The following is a 16,555-nucleotide window of genomic DNA, read 5'->3' as shown; positions in this document are numbered from 1 at the left end:
TGGATCATCAACCGGATCATACCAACGTGAGTCGGCTGGAATTCCATGATCCCACAGAACTGATCCCACCATACCAGCCGTGGCTCTCTTACATGAGATGCAGACCTCACTGTAACGGCTGACTGGAAAGCATGTCATATCACTGTCTACAAAAGACTCAGCTCTTATTTCAGTGAGACATGGCAGGAATATTTACAGTCACCAGCTTGTGTCATCAGGGCGAATAGAGACGAGTGACCCAAACGTGCACTAAATGTTTTCTCTCGTCTCATCAAAGGCCAGTAACTCACAGGCTGTCATTAAACAATAACAGGAGATGTGCTAACATGGAAACAGACTACAGGAGTTTTGTCTGACATAGCGAATTAAATGTGAATCTAAATATTTTGTGCTGCTATAGAGAAGGACAAGAAGGCACACTGTTTTCAGACTGACCCACTTGTTGATTATGACACCTTTCTCAGTATTTGTGTTGAGCTGGCCCAAATTGTGTAGGTCAGGCCAAATTATCCCTTCAATCTCTTTCAGCTCAGCTGAGTCCAAACAGCGCCACTGTTGTGAGGCTAAATAACCAAGCAGTGGCCAGAAGAAATGGCAGCGGCCAACAAAGTAGGTGGATAACACACTGATATTGAGATTATTATTCCTCGTCAAGAGCTGCTTTGTATTTTTTTTTTTACTTTAGTGTGTTTGGCATATTTATGGTTGGGATTTCTGGGTCATCTAGACACAATCACACTTTCACTGTGTGGGAAAATCATTTTACACTTTGCTTGGCCTTAAAAGAAAGGAGATGGTGAGAGTTTAATATCCAGGACTCAGGGTGTAGTTGTCACTGATGCCTCACAACAAGGAGGATGTGGGTTTGAACTTCATGTTGTCTCTGTGCACACAGTTTCTTCCCACAGTCTAAAGGGATGCATGTTATGTTAATTGGCTGTAGGTATGGATGTGATCATGAAGGCTTGTGTGTCTCTCTGTGTAAGCACTGTAGGCTGGTGACCTGTGCAGGGTGTAACCTACCTTATGCAAAGCACCAGCCCAGACAGGCACCAGTCCCTTCCACAGCGTTAAGAAAATAGATCAAATCAACAAGTTCTGGTTTCATAAAAACGGTCAAAGTAACAAGGTTCATTAATTTATTTAACACATTCTCAATTTACACTTTATACACATATAAAGAAAGTAAAATGCTTCTTGAAAACACTGAAGGCTAAGATACAGGCAAAAGTGAACTTAAGACATGATGTATATCTATTTATAAATACATGAAAGTATTGCAAGACTTATCAATTCCATTTAAAACTGCAGAATTAGATTCACATATTAGGCATACCGTAGATACATGCAGTCAGTGAACTCGTCAATGAAACACAGTTACAGTCTCAGAAAAATTTGCACAAATTAAAATATCCTATGTAAACATATAGTATACAGATGCTTTAGGGGCTTATATCTTGAGGTTAACAGTAAATGATAAAACATCGTTAAGCACAACACGTAAACATTTGAAGATCTGCTGTCATGTTGTTATCCTGCAGCGCTAAACCCTTTAATTTAACACTCTGGATGCTAACATCTGTTAAAATATATATCAATCAATCTGTATCAATACTGTGCCAAACAACAGCTTGAGAACTTTTTAGACAGAAGCTGTCTATAGCATACACATATATATATGCTCACATATATGCTAACATACACAACAGTTCCTGTCAACAGCAATCAAGCTATACCTACTAGTGCAAGATTAGCACATGTTTAAACATGCCGGAACGATGTCCGACATACAGCAGAAGTTGTGCTGATTCAGAATGAAGAAGTTGCCTTAAACTCTAAAAAAAAATCTACTTTTACTGCTGTCATGTCAAAATATATTGTAACTATGCTTAGTGGCGTATAACAGTTGCAGAGCATGCCCTAAATAAAGGTGCAAAGTCACTGTTCTGCATGTCTGACGGACACTCTGAGGGTTGCTCTCAGGAAGTGCTGCTTCTCTTTCTGGTCCTTGGTCTCCTCTTCATAGTTTCTTCTTCTTGGTCGCTTTCACAATTCCTCTGACAAGACCAACACATCCCAGTTAGGAAACAGTTGTAACATAGTTACTGTTTGTGGTGATTGTGACAATTGTGAGTCTCCACAACTGGAGACAGCTCAAAGACTCTAAGCATTCTTTTACATATCTCTCTCTATTTTTTTTTTTTTTTTTTTTTTTTTAGCTCCAGCAGCATATAGCAGGATAAAACTGTGCTTGCTACACTGCAACACTGTGGAACACAATGTCTGTTGTAAAGATACTCCCAGAGAAATAGTTAGACATCTACATCTGTAAATGCTGTGGAAATAGTGTACAATAAAAGAAACTCATCACCACATTAGTAAGTGCACCTGCTTATTAAGTAAATATCTAATCAGCCAGCCACATGGCAGTATGGTGCAATGCATTTTGGCATGTAGACATGCTCAAGACGACCTGCTGAAGTTCAACAGGAGCATCAGAATGGGGAAGAAAGGTCATTTAAGTGATGTTGAATGTAGTATGATTGTTGTTACCAGAGAACTAGTCTGAGTATTTCAGAAACTGCTGAGATTCTTCCTGCACAACCATCTCTAGGAATTACAGAGAATGGCCAGAAAAAAAATGTTTCCTATTGACCAGGAAACATAGACTCGCCAAAATTGTACAACAGAAGATTGAAATATCATTGCCCATTGTTAAGTCCAGATTTCTGCTGCGACATTCAGATAGTAGAATCAGAATTTAGAGTAAAGAACATGAAAGCACAGATCCATGCATGCACGGATTTATCAGTTTAGGCTGGTAGTTTAATGATGTAGGGATAACTTTTTTGCACAATTTAGTTTCAAATGTGCATCGTTTAAAAAAAAAAAAAAAAAAACCACAGCCCGCTTTATTATTGTTGCTGATCATGTCCATCTCCACAGAGTACCCATCTCCTCATGGCTGCCATGTCACAAAGGTCAAATCATCCTAAACTACCTTTATGAACTTAATGACTTCATTGTACTCAAATGCCCTCCACAATCACCAGATCTCAGTCCAATAGAGCACCTTTGGAATGTAGTGGAACGGGAGATTCACATCATGGATCTGCAGCCAATAAATCTGCAGCAAGTGTGTGATGCAATCACGTCGACATGGACCAAAACCTTTCTGAATCTCTGCCATCAAGAATTAAGGCAGTCCAGAAGTCAAAAGGGTTTAATCTGGCACTAACAAGATGTACCCAATAAAGTATCTGGGGAATGTATTTGCAAAGTTAAACTAACCAGCTGTTGGTTGAAGCAATATAAATGAGAGCAGCTCAATGTGTGTCAGTTTAATGTAAACCATTGCACGGCAACCTACCCCGTCCTCCTCAGGCAGCTTCTCATTCTTATGGTTCTTCATGATTCGTGTTAGGTGGTTGCACAGAGCCACAATTCTGAATGACAGCTATTGAAACCGACAAAAGTAAAAAGAAATGGGTTACAAAGCAAGACATGTGCAATTTTTTTTAATGCAATCTTCCTTTAAGTAATAGTCCAAGTTGGTACCAAGGCTGCATTTTACCTTCCACCTGCGTCGAGCATACTGTCTCTTGAAGTTCTCCAAGTTGACCACTGATAGTCTCTTCACCAAGGCCTGTCTGGGGTTCAGAGGCTGCAGAAACACAGTGAGATGTCAGAAAGCAGAACTGTCCCTCACGTCAGCTGTGCGCATGTGCTTGTCTAATATAATCAGCTATACCATGAAGACATTTCAGATCATGAATGACAGAAATTTAAAAAAAAAAAGAAAAAAAAAGAGTCATAATTTCTAATTAAGATTTATTTCATGGTTGACAAAAGTGTAAAATGTCAGCGCACAAAGACAAAAGAGTGCTGAGTGTTCAGACGCTAATACTGGCAAAGGAAGTGAGAAATTTTTAGATAGATAAGATCTTATCATAGATGTTGTTTTTATGGTTAGCGCAAAAACATCTCAAAGAAAGAAATAGAAAATACTTTTGAAATAAATAACTCAACCTTCAGCAATAGAGCACATTAAAATCCATAAAAAAGATCCTTTCTTTTAAAACACTATCATTTACAAATGGAGTATTAAATAGGATTAATTATTATTTCAATAAAAAAGAAAATTGCAATTAAAAAAAACTTAGATCAGTCAATAAAAAAAACATTTGAACTTATCGTTCACTCCACTGAGAGAACCATTGCACAGTACATTTGTTTCATTTAGTTTTACTAAATCAGCTAAAATAATCTGCTAAATGCTCAGGCAGAAAACACCAAATTAATAAATAAACGTAGTTTAATAAATCCATGTGTCACAAAAATAAATAAATAAATAAATAAAATAAAATATTGTGCCACTTATCCCAGTTAAAGGACTAATCATGTTTGCTGCTGTACCTGCTGTTAAGATCAATACTTGTCTGTCATTTAAAAAGCATTCCAGAGCCAGTAAGAAATTAAAGCTCAGCTTATCTTTGGCCTACTAAAGAAAAAAGGCAGGCCGACTCTGTCAAAAGTCAACAAAAGAGATGTCAACGCTCGGGGCAGCAGTCCATGAGCAGAGGCAAAACCCCCTCTCTCTAGTCACCTGGGGGTTAGGGTTCAATGGGGGTTTCTGTAGGAACCTGAGGCATTCCAAAATACCTAAGAGATATAATCTCTCCGGAATGATTTAGGTCTGCCTTACGGTCTCCTCCCAGAATGTAGATATTTGTTTAAAATAATGGCAAAACCTAATGCACTAAGATTTCTATAATTGATAATGTCCATCCATTTTCTTCATTCAGTTCAGGGGACTGGAATCTATCCCAGCAGAAGCGGGGTATACTCAGGACAGGTCATCAGCCTGTTGCAAGGCTAACACTGAGAGAGAGACAACTATTAACGCTCACAGTGGCACCTTCAGCCAGTTTAGAATTACATGTACATGTGCATGTATTTGGACTGTGGGACGAACCTGGAGGGTACTCACGGAGGGAGAGGGAGAACATGCAGAAAATAGTGTTTATAATGTGTGTTTATGTTTGTTTAACCTTCGGACAAAGCCAGGCTAGCTTTATTAACTGATATAACCATCTTCTCCTTTAACTCTTTATCTTTTTTGTTTAAACAATAAAGAAAATCTACAAATAAATAAAATTTAAAGAGTGCAATTTAAAAAAAAAAAAGAAAGAAAGAAAGAAAAATTGTTGACTCTTAGAAGATTTTTCAATGGTTTATGTCAGCCAGACTCAGTGAGGGGCTGTTCAGCCTCAGAGCAGACTTCTCCTTCACAAGTCAGATGCAGCAGGTCCTCCATTGCTTTCTTTACATGTGTGCTCAGACTTCTGTTATGGATGCTACCACTGGTTCCCTCAGGATGCAAAGAGCCCATCAGATCCTGGAGCCACTGGAGCTCAGAGTTCAGCTCCTGCCTCAGAGCATCCAGTTGGCCCTGCCTGTGGTTGTACCTCTTGCTGATGCTCTCCAGACAAACATCTACTGCCTTCATGTCTTCTTGCACCAGCTTCCTGGTGGCCTCCACTTTGCGAAACTCGTGGCAGGCTTGCGAGAGCTGTTTCTTTGCGGTGTCCCGCTCCTCCTTGTACCAAGCTTCCTTGTCATTGTGAATGGAGAGCAGTGCTTCTATGTCACCCTGCAGGGTGCGGTAAGCTTCCGCCACCTCGGACAATCCCGTCTCCATTAATCCGATGTCTTCCACCACATGGGCAAAACGCTCAAAGTTGGCATATGTGTTGTTTTGGGACATGCTGGAGTGCGACTGGATAGTGTACTCTTTAAGTAGTTTTGTCTTCAATTGCTTTGCTTTCTTCTCAGAGGCAGCGCTGTCCTCCTCCATGTGGCCGCAGGACTTCAGACAGAAGGGTAGGGGTGGGGGAGGGAGACTGAGTGAGAGGATGTCTTATTGTTGCATCTCGAAAACACGTATAGCAGTGAAAAATCCCAGCAGACGTGGCACTGGAGGATTAGTGTGTGACCCCAGAGCGAAAGCCACGGCTGATAAGGGGTGCCAAAAAACAGCAAACATTCCTGGTGAGCGTGTAAGGTTTCCCGGATCCATGCTTGCATCAAAACAGGATGAGGACTTCACAGCAAAACACCACTCACATGCATTTCATCAGCCTGAGTGGGAGGTAGACGGCTTCACCACAGCACAATGTTAAGTTTCCATTCCATTAAAATACAATTAGCGAGATATTGCAAGAGTCAGACCACTGACTTTGTAGACAAAAGGAATATTGCAGATGGCGTGAAGATGGATGAGATGAGTGTGAGATGTGAAGGGAAAAACAAAAATTCCCAAACAGGAACAATATACATACTTTAACTGTGGGACAGTATGGAAACATCTATCCAGGACAAGTACACAGTTAGTGGGAGTGAACACTGGAAAAAAAAAAAAAAAGATCCTGCTACCCCGTATGTTACCTTTGACATTAGCTGCAATAGATTTTACTCCTCGTAGAAGGGGGGGCAGGGGGGAATGAAGTGCTGACAACAGTCACAGATTATACAAACCATGCAACACTACTGCATAAATCATGTCCATACCTTAATCCAAGGATGATTCAGTGCATCTTCTATTGTCATCCGTTTTCTAAAAGAGAAAATGCAGCTGTGTAAATATGCCAGAACAACTCCATCAGACAGGGCACGTAGGTCAGTCGTGCAGCAGACGGTGACTCTAAGGATTACAGCGAGACCAAACTTCCACAGAAATATTCAGTTTCCCGAAGGTGCACGTAAACACTTAAATGGAAACACATGTCAGAAAGTAAGAAGAGGATCACATTTTACAAAGAAAGTGTTTTTGCAACATTTTGTAATAGTTTTCTTTTCTGGTTTTATATATCACACCGTGCAGCAGAAATATATCCTTACTGGCTGGCTGGCTGTTTATTCTCATGTGGGTCAGGAGTGCACTTCATTAGGATTTTATAAAGCATAGCCCCGCCTGGTACTGGGCTTTGTAATGAAATTTCAAACCTGACCTTTGGCCTTGACCTATTTGTTAGTAACCTAATTTCTTTCTTCTTCTTTTTTCCTCTTTTACCTCGTTTCCTTTTCCAGGAGCCCTCTGATAAAGTTCTTGGCCAGCTCACTGGTACTGCTGAAGAACTCTTCATCAAATTCGTAGTTCACCGCTGAGATGTTTGCTAACGTTTCCTGCTTTGTGTCACCGAGGAAAGGTGACGCGCCGCTCAAACTGAAACAACAGCACAAACGTTTGCATGCGTGACTCAGTCGATAATCGTAGATACATTAAAATTCCCAGACGTTGTGAATCTCAACTTACAGTATATATGTGATGACGCCGATGCTCCTGCAAAAAAAGGCGCAAGATTAATCCAAAGTTATGCACTGCAACCTGTTGTGCAGATGTCAGCAGAGTCAGAGGTAATTAAAAGCTCTTACCACATGTCTGCTTCCAAGCCCAGTTGCTCATAGTTGACTATCTCTGGAGCTGAAAATAGACAACACACACTCAACATCACAAACAGCGTCTGGCCAAACATCAAGCATCTCATTAAAATCGTCAAGCTCAATAAAAAAGAAAAAAGAAAAGAAAGAAAAACTTACCAACAAATTCAGGGGTGCCAAAAATGTTTTTGAAATCCGTCCCATCTTGTATTTTGTGTGCTAGTCCAAAGTCTATTATTTTGATGCGGGGTAAGGTGGCATCCCTGTCCAGCAGCATTATGTTTTCAGGCTGCACCAATGCAAATAAAGAAACAAAGCATGTATGTCAGCACATTTCCACTAATAGCAAGGCTCAGTAATACAGACAAAAGCAACAAGTTACCTGGAGAAATCCTCCTTTTGTGGAAGCATTAGAGAAAAACAATTAATCACGCTAATTAGTGTAAAGGTGTGTCAGTGTGAACTGAAAATCAAGGCTTCAGGCATGAATGACTCAAACACCTAGTGCGTTGTTATTTTGCGTACCTAATCCACCTTCAGTTATCAACACAAAAGCATCATCAGTGAAGAGGACTCACAATGAGCCATTCTTACATTTCTACTGTTATATGCTCACCAGATTCATATGGGGCATAAAGGGAACAACAACAAAAAAGGAACACTATCACCCAGTTCTGCATTCAATTAGTAAGATGTGGCCTCTTGTGGAAACTTGTCAAAGGGGCTCCCTGTTTCCCAGCGCTGCCCTTTGGCTCTGTGCAATATAATAGGCCTGCAAATCAAGAACCATTCACATTGACTTTGAAGGGTTATGGTGCTGGGGTTGGCTTGTGTTTATTTAGCTGTTCTGAAGCTTTATTTTAATCAAAAAGGGGGATAAGAATTTCTCAAGTAAAATTCCAAGTCAAAATGGGGTTAAACAGGAGGGTTAATGGGTGTTATAGCTGACTGATCTGATGAAAATAGACCTTGGGAACGTAGATGCACAGCTAGAAAAAAAATCAGACAGGATAGCGACTTTCAGATAGAAACGTGGGCGATACAGCTCTGAAACTAAAGAGATAACTTTGAAGTGTCGGTATCTGAGAGTTTGGATGGTGGCCACAAACAACAGGAAGGATGTGTGAATCAGAATAGCAGAACTGTGCAGTACGTACATTAAACACCTGCTATAGATAGATAGATACATATACATAAGGTCTTTATGGCATTGCTTGTGCGTAGTAATACAGTTGCTATGGAGGTAAAGAGTTTAACTGTTTCACAGAAAACAAATGCAGTTTAAGATGCGCAGCACAGGAGAAGCACGTTTACCTTTAGATCAAAATGTGCAATCTTCTTGGAGTGGAGGTACTGCACTCCATGTAGGACCTGCTTGATAAACTGAGTGGCCTCCTCCTCACTGAGGCTCTCCTTTTGAGCTAAGAAGTCAAACAGCTCTCCTCCAGAGACCCTGCAATACGCACAAACACACACAAACTGACACTCGGTGACTGTGGGCTCAGACAATCTGGAGCAAGCCCTTGCTAGCATTTTTATCTAAAGTGTGTTCTCAGGAAATTTGATGCACAAGCCCTGGATGCCTGAGATATGTTTGTCTGTGGTGCCAACTTGCTTCTGTTTTTAGTCCATTTGCCCTACTTATGGGCCAATGTATTTTTCCATAAACATAACTGAAAAAATGGTATGAAACCTTGGCCCATAAGCACAATGTTCTCTACCATTCATACAGAGAAAATGAGAATGAAGGACAGTGCGTTATTCTGCAGCCATTAGTCATATTTTTTGTTTGAGTTTTTCAATTAGTCCTAATCAGGCCTGCCATGTTTCTCGGCACTCAGCGACCCCAGACGGGGGCCCTTTTTGGCCTCTTTTCAGCACAAGCATTATTGACTTTGCAAGAGACATTTGGTTCTTTCTGGCAGACATGATCAGGGGCAAATGGTTTTCAGCAAACACAGCTTCAACAAACAGAAATAAACTCACAGATGAGTGGACTTTTGCAGTTTTACAGTATTCCTGCCAAACATTCAAAAGACTGCACTGACATAACTTTTCAATCCCAATAAAACACATTTTATGTTATGCAGGCTCTTATCTATTGTACATAGATGTTTGGAGTTTTCAAGAAGTAAAGCATGATAAAACTTTATTGTTGTGACTGTGTGGATATTGCAATGCATTGCAGAATCTTGTGGTGACTCACAGTTCGAGGATAAGCACAACATCTGTCCGGTTCTCGTAAACATCGTGGAGCGCTACAATGTTGGGATGCTGGAGCTGCTGCAGGATGTCCACTTCCCTCGCAATCTCCTCTCTTTTCACACCCCGTCTGCTGGCCCCGCTCAGGCGCTTCTTGATGAACTTGGCCGCGTACTTATTGCCTGTGCTCTTCTCTATGCATCGCTTGACAATCGCAAACTGCCCACTGCAGACAAAAGAGAAGCAATCACCACAAAAAGTGCCAAGAGAGCATACAAAGCACGGGAAAAGCAGTAACATCCTGCATCTTGGTGGAGGATGTGATCTCTGAACACTCTTCTTGTTACACCCATTATCATTCAACGTGACAACTGATTTACGTGCATCAGGATTTGTAGTATCTACCATCTTTTTTTTTTTTTTTTTTAAAGGAATAGAACTAATAACATTCTTTGCATTTAGCCACAGGATATTGGTGAGGAAGCTCTGGTACACAGATGACTGAAAAATTGCGGTATGGTCCATCACTTCCTGTTTCCTGGCGAGACAATGAGACAATCTGGTGGTGCTGAGAGAGCCTCTGTCCTCCTACTCCTTTTAACTTCCTGTCAAGTTTAGTGGAGCAAGCTCAAGTGTTTACTCCACTGAAAGAAAAGCAAATCACAACAGAGGTGTGTCTTTGACAATATTGTTCAGTGAATCACTGCGTTCTTGTTTTGAATGTTAGTTAGAAGTGATAGTCAGACATGAGCTTACGACATCTTTAATGGCATCTTATTATTAATGAGCTTCAGTACTGACTCCAGTTGGTGGAATATATTCCTTTGATTTCACTCATCCCTAACATAAATCATAACACTCATAACTTGCCTACTGACAGATTGAACAAGAAATATGAGACCATTTTCCATATGAGGGGAATTTCTGTGGCTTTAATATCAGACCAGCACTTGAGTAAGCTTGCTGTCATACTACTGCTGCTTTGTTGTTTCCTGTTGCTGGGGGATGACCTGCCCACCCTATTGTGAACACAAGCTTCTCATCCTTCTGCGTGATGCCACAACGACATACAAGGGCTTATGTGGTGACAGAACTGGCAAGAGTTTTACTGAATAGGAGGGAATGGTTGGGTAAAACACATTAAAGCTTGAGGACCGAAGAATTTTCATGTTTGAAGCACAGACACATTGTGACAATGTGGAGGGAAAAATTCCCAAAGAGGGGGAAAGACAATAATTGGCAGGCATTTCATGAATTTTGGACATAACTGTCCACACAGAAATTCCAGAGTGGCTGTGAGAGGCTGTCCAATCTGTGTCTAGAGGGCTAAGAATAGCCAGACTGAAACAGAGTCTTGCTTTACCTGCCACATTTCTTCTGCTGTTGGTGAGTGAGAGCCCCCGCTTGAACTGCAGGAGTGGAAAAGAAAGAAGGGCAGAAAGGAGGTGTGCAAGGAAGATCTGTACACCCACAACACACTACAGTTCACACTTGTATTTTCAGGGTGTTTACAATGTGCACCCAGAAACAAATTAAGGGATTAAATCCTATCTTTGTGGTTTTAAACCAGCTACTGACTCTGTAACCCTACATCGGTGCGAGATGGTTGAGCCAGTTTTCATGTTTTTGTGGCACGCCCTGTCCGGTGCTCTGTGATCACACCTGCTGTTACATTGACTATGCTAAGCCTCTTATGAAACATGCTCAAAAATAACAATGTAAAATTATGTAAATGCGGGACCACATAAACCCAGTCTTTCAATTACAACCTCAATGAAGAGATTAAGTCTAAAACCTTTAAACAAATATGACGCAGTCTGATACAGCAGCACTTCAACAAAAAAACGGAACATCTCTGATACACAAGGGGAAAAAAAACAAGCGTATGAGTTTCTTTAAAGTGCTGCAGTGCTTGATGCAAGGGGATTTGCACTGAACTACATGTGGTTGTTTCACCTGTGCGTCTAATAAGACAAGGGAATCTTTAACTTTAGATTGATTTGATGCATTTCCTATAGCTTTCAGGTTCTGGAAACACATTAAATGCCTAAAGTCCTTGAAGTTATTATTGAGATCATTTAATTCATGTGTGAACATGTCCCAGCAGAGACTGCAGGGGGGGAAAAGAGAGAGTGGGGAAACATACGTTAAGGCAATAATCCACAAAGAATCCCACGCACATTCCTTAAAAGGAAAATAAAAAGAGAGCGGGTGGAGTGATAAAGCACAGCTTCATGGAATCTCAAATCCTCCCTCTGCCTGATCTATTCACAGGACGTCTCCACCCTCGAGTCCTCCCTGTTAGAGATGATAATGTGTTAACTGAAGAGGTGGGGAAGTCACTCAGTGAATTCCACTTGCAAAAACATCCATCAATTACCCCAAGGGGAGGAACTGATCCATCACTGGGGCATGAGCAGTCCCCTTGATTTGCCTGATAACTAATGGCAAATAGAAAAAGCCCTTGAGATGATAGTTGTAGTTCATGTGTGAAAAAGCACCCAACACAAATGTCAGCAGAGGGGCTTTACTCCAGCATTGCTACGAAGTGCAGAGTAACAGCGGAAAGAGATGCTGGGGGAGGTGGTATTCCACAAAAGGCCAGGCGTGCCGTCTGTCTTAGCCCTAAGCCGGCCAGCGGGGCTGAAAGTGCCATCTCTCCGCAGAATTTCCACTTCCAACAGCTGAAGGTCATTAGCCACAGCCAAGGTTGAAGGAATGCTCCGACAAGTGGTGCCAACCCAATATTTAAACATGTTTCTCAACTGAGCAACCACCAGGATGACGAAGAGCGCCAGATTCGCTGTTGACCCAGAAAGCTGTTCCTAACCAGGCAACTAATCAAATGCCATTGAGGGCTGCCGGGATGCAGCTCCAACTTTTAAAATTCTACCGGTGCTTGAAAACCCAATTTGTCTCCCACATTTTCTGCTTTTTACGCTGTAAGTGAAATCTTTCCGCATTTAAGCCCTAAAGTAATCTCTAGATTCCCACTGGTATTTAAGTCCAGCCACACACGCACACACCGGCATCTGTGAGGCATTAGTGTTGTTTGTAATGGGACAATTTCTGTCAGTATTGGAACTCTGGGGGATGTCCAAAAGGTCAACATGGAGGTCCTTCAGTTAGGCTGCAGCAAATAAACTCCCTTCTCTCTTTATTTCCCCAACTTACACAACAGCAGGAATGTTTCGAAGCTATAGAGACAGAGAAATTCTAGTACTTTTTGGTAATCTGAAACAGCTGTGTGCCTGCCCTGTGGGCTCTTTTCACTTCAACGCATTTATTGTTCGAGCACCGCAACCTAAAATTTGCATCACTGCCCTCTGGATATTCCATAAAGAAAACTTGTAAAATGGTTAGTCCGAATCATTTTCTCCTAAATGAACCCACATAGATACTGGAAAAATATTTTGCATATCAGGAAGATGCTCCTGCAGTGTTTACAGATTGGAGAGCAAAAACTCTGTGAACCTGTGTTAATGGACAGATGAGTTTTCACCTCAATGTCAACTTAAGCAGTGACAAACATGCTGCTGTTCCTGTCAGTATAACTAATGTTTAAATATCCATCTCACCGTCAAGACAGAGTATAGGTGTCTTGTGAGTTTCTGCAGGTATTTTGTAAGAAGCCACACATTAACAAACTGACCAGATTCAATTTAAGGCATCGTTAGAGTCATACAGTTCACCCTGGGATCACGTCACTCGCTGTACCTTTCATACATAGCAATAAAGACACGGTGGTGCTAGACGAAAAGTCAAGGGATTACCATTAGAAGTCAACATGAAAGCATTCAGGAAGTCAGAGTGAAACCATGGTGTAAAGTAAATTCAGCATTCAAATTTTGGGGAAAGTCTGCATGTTTTTTTGGGGGGGGCGGGTTTAACAGATGGTAGTTTCTTGACACTGACTCACTACGCACTACTTATCTACTAAAAGCTATCAGTTGTTATGAGCCAACAAGGACACAAGCTCACTTGTAAACAGGGTCCAGCATCTCAGATGAAGACCTTTTTCTCAGCCTTACCTTGATGCTCAGTTACAGCTCACCGCTTCCTGTTAAAGGCATCTTTTGGTTCGGACTTTAACACTTTGTACTGTATGATGTCATAAGTGTCATCAGTCGAATGGAAAGAAAGGTACACTTGTCACAGCATGCCCCGCATGTCAAAGGGCTGACAGGTTTACCCAAAACTCTGTGTCATTAGTGGAAACAGTCACTCAGTACTGCTTTTCAGGGCTGTGAGACATTGAAACCTGTCAACATGATTAATTCAATTTCCAGAAATGGTGCAACAGTACCACAGCACAGGACATCTCAAATACGTCACACAGTTTTTGCCTCCCTCCGCCAAATTTCCCCACACTCTTAAAGGACAATTGAGTAACAGTTCCACTGAGGTATGTGAGTGGAGGGCTCTGAACCCGTGAGGCTGTCAAAACTGTGAGTGGGCTAAAACACGTCCCCCGAGGCTCACCAGAAAACTGTGAGTGTGAGTGAAAAGTCTTTTGCAGAAAGATAAAATGTAACAGGTTTGGTTACTCAGAAAGCTAACCAGGGCTTTTAACCACAGTAGCTTAAAGGGTCACATATTTTCAACATGCTGATGTTAAACATGCACTCAGCCCACAGCAGAGTCCCCTTTGCTTTTCAGGCAAAGGTTTTCTCATGAAAACCAGCTCAGCTTTGAGCAACACATTCCCATGTCTGCCATGTCTTGCAGGGGTTTAAAGGGTATTTCAGCTTTTTTTTTTTATATAAGTTTTTAAAAGTCTTTTAAAGGAATTTCTTAGGTTTATTTATTAGGTTACTTGATGTAACCTAATAAATCATCTACTAGTCTGTGGTGATATGAGCAGCTTTTGAGTTGCCTCTGTGCAAACAGCCGTGTTTGTTTTGCCTTCTTGCTCTTTGCATGTCTGTGGAAAATCCCTCCAATGTTACAACTTCATGTGCAATTATCAATGACAGTACTTTTTTTGTTTTAAACGGTGCTTACAATCTATTTACTTTGCAAACTACGTAAAGTATTAGATAATTTATTCATTTTATTGATCAGCTAACTGTTCGTGAATCATTATTTTTAACCATCAGACGTGAGTGCTTTACTCAAAGCCTGATTACTGTAAAAATATTTCATATTTATACATTTGAACTTTTCATGCTACACGAGGCCTTTGCTGAAAAGTCTTCCTCTTCTGTTTTTTGTTTGGGTTATTTTTTTTATAGTTTTGAAGGAGTCATTTCAACAGCAGGTCTGGATCAGGGTGTGTCAAAGCAGCTATGTCCCAACAAAGACTGGGACACAGTGCATATTGGGATTAATGGTGAAAGGCTACAGGTCAGATGCTTTGCTTTTACACCCGCTCAATCTGTTATCGAGTGGTGCACATGCTCAAGCTGTCCTTCCGTGCAAAATTGGCGTAGCTTCCTCAATCCATATTGTAATCTACCAACTTCCTGTAACTTATTTCCTCAGTTTCCTTCACGTCTGCTCTTTACGGGGTTTATTCGCAGCACTTCGACACCCTGGTCCACCGCCCCACAGTCAGACCATGCAAAGCAAATCGCTCACAATTCATTTGCGTTCCTGGACTGACAAATCTGACCCCCAAACAGGGCTGTTTTCTTTTCTTCGAGTGCGTTTAGCTTTGGTACGTTATCTCTAGCTGTAAAATTCAGCCCACTTTAACCCAACGACACTCCCCAGTTCAAGCTTAGACAGGCCAGCTGTTTGCATACCTACATACACAGGACCACCACCGGATCAAGCACTTGCAAGGGAAACTGACTCACCCTCTGACTCACACAAACTGTGAAGGATCATCTTCTAAGAGGTGGGGATCAAATAACCTCTCATTGACATCCTTCATAAAAACTAATCGTGAACAAATCCTCACCTTCCCAGTGTTTCTCCAATTTCATAAAAATCCTCCACGTTCTCTTGCTTGAATACCGCCATGCCGGGCGTCCTCATTGATGTAGCTCCTTAATATGTAAAACAGATATGTAAAACAGCCTCTTCGATATGCTCCAGTAATGCCAGTTGTTGTGCCTCCCCAGGAGTACTCTTCCTGCACACAAAGATGAGTTGGTTTGTGAGCGCAGTGATGAAAATGTTTACTACAAGTTGCAGCTTGCTGTAAGGTATTCGTTTACTGAATTAGAGCTACTTTCACCTTGCTCTTGGGAAAGCCTTAACACCGTAACACAGCACAGAAAAAAGGGTCCTCTTTGTTCTTCACTAGTATTACAGGCTTTAAACTACAACTTGCACAACAGCGTCTGAGCAGCATAACAGTGTATAATGAGGATTACAAATGAAAAGAACATTTCTGGCTAATTAGGGCAGGGCATCTGTTGTGAAACATTATGTCTGGTTAAAAAGGTTGAGAATGGCAGTTACACAGGCTTTGTAAATATCAGAACATGGCCATTGTGACAATTGTGAATAAGGATTTAGAGATAAAATGTAACTGTGCAGCATGGGAGTGAACACGTATGTGTACACAAAGAGATAGAGAAAAAAAAAAGATGTTCACAAGCTGAATTACCACAAACTTCCTCTCTGGCAAGTTTCATGAGTTTTTCGCAAGTGTATCAACAAAACTGGCTGCAGTTAAAAACACCGGGTCTTACCTTCAGTCAGCTGCAGAGCTGATGATAAAGGTGCATCAGTGTCCACGTCTCCTACAGTTGGTCTCCTCGTCTCATAGCTGCAGCTGGGGCCAGAAAACAGCTCCTCCGGGGTGGATGGCTGCTGTTTTCTGTCACCGGTGGTATCACCATCAGGCTTTTGTGTGCGCGTAAAGTCCCTCCCTCTGATGGCTCTATTATGAAACTGCAGCGCGAGCGTGGCAGGCTGTCAGTAAAGATAGCTCGGATAACTGCTCGGTGCGTCCTAACAG

At 41.4% G+C, this 16,555-nt stretch overlaps 1 protein-coding gene across 2 annotated transcripts; it reads right to left on the bottom strand.

The window, feature by feature from the left end:
- Positions 1-1,124: 1,124 nt before the first annotated feature.
- Positions 1,125-16,440, bottom strand: dapk2b (death-associated protein kinase 2b). 2 transcript variants are annotated; one of them, XM_085412254.1, is made up of 12 exons: positions 16,287-16,440; positions 15,548-15,721; positions 9,647-9,868; positions 8,755-8,893; positions 7,600-7,729; positions 7,435-7,483; positions 7,316-7,342; positions 7,073-7,225; positions 6,571-6,616; positions 3,575-3,664; positions 3,371-3,457; positions 1,125-2,057 (listed from the first exon to the last, which is right to left on the bottom strand). In XM_085412254.1, the coding sequence occupies exons 2-12, from the start codon at positions 15,622-15,624 to the stop codon at positions 1,980-1,982; spliced, it is 1,098 nt and encodes a 365-aa protein (XP_085268380.1). In that variant the 5' UTR covers positions 15,625-15,721; positions 16,287-16,440; the 3' UTR covers positions 1,125-1,979. The 2 variants fall into 2 exon arrangements, with proteins under 2 accessions (XP_085268380.1, XP_085268381.1); XM_085412255.1 differs by lacking the exons at positions 1,125-2,057; positions 3,371-3,457; positions 3,575-3,664 and adding an exon at positions 3,679-5,869.
- Between the last annotated feature and the right edge of the window lie 115 nt (positions 16,441-16,555).

Source organism: Rhamphochromis longiceps, linkage group LG7 (assembly GCF_057381845.1).
Source record: "Rhamphochromis longiceps isolate RC_006_pf linkage group LG7, R_longiceps_female_GT1.1, whole genome shotgun sequence".
In the NCBI taxonomy this organism is placed as follows: Eukaryota; Metazoa; Chordata; class Actinopteri; order Cichliformes; family Cichlidae; genus Rhamphochromis; species Rhamphochromis longiceps.
The sequence above is the reverse complement of the archived record's forward strand: the minus strand, read 5'-3'. Positions and strand labels throughout refer to the sequence as shown.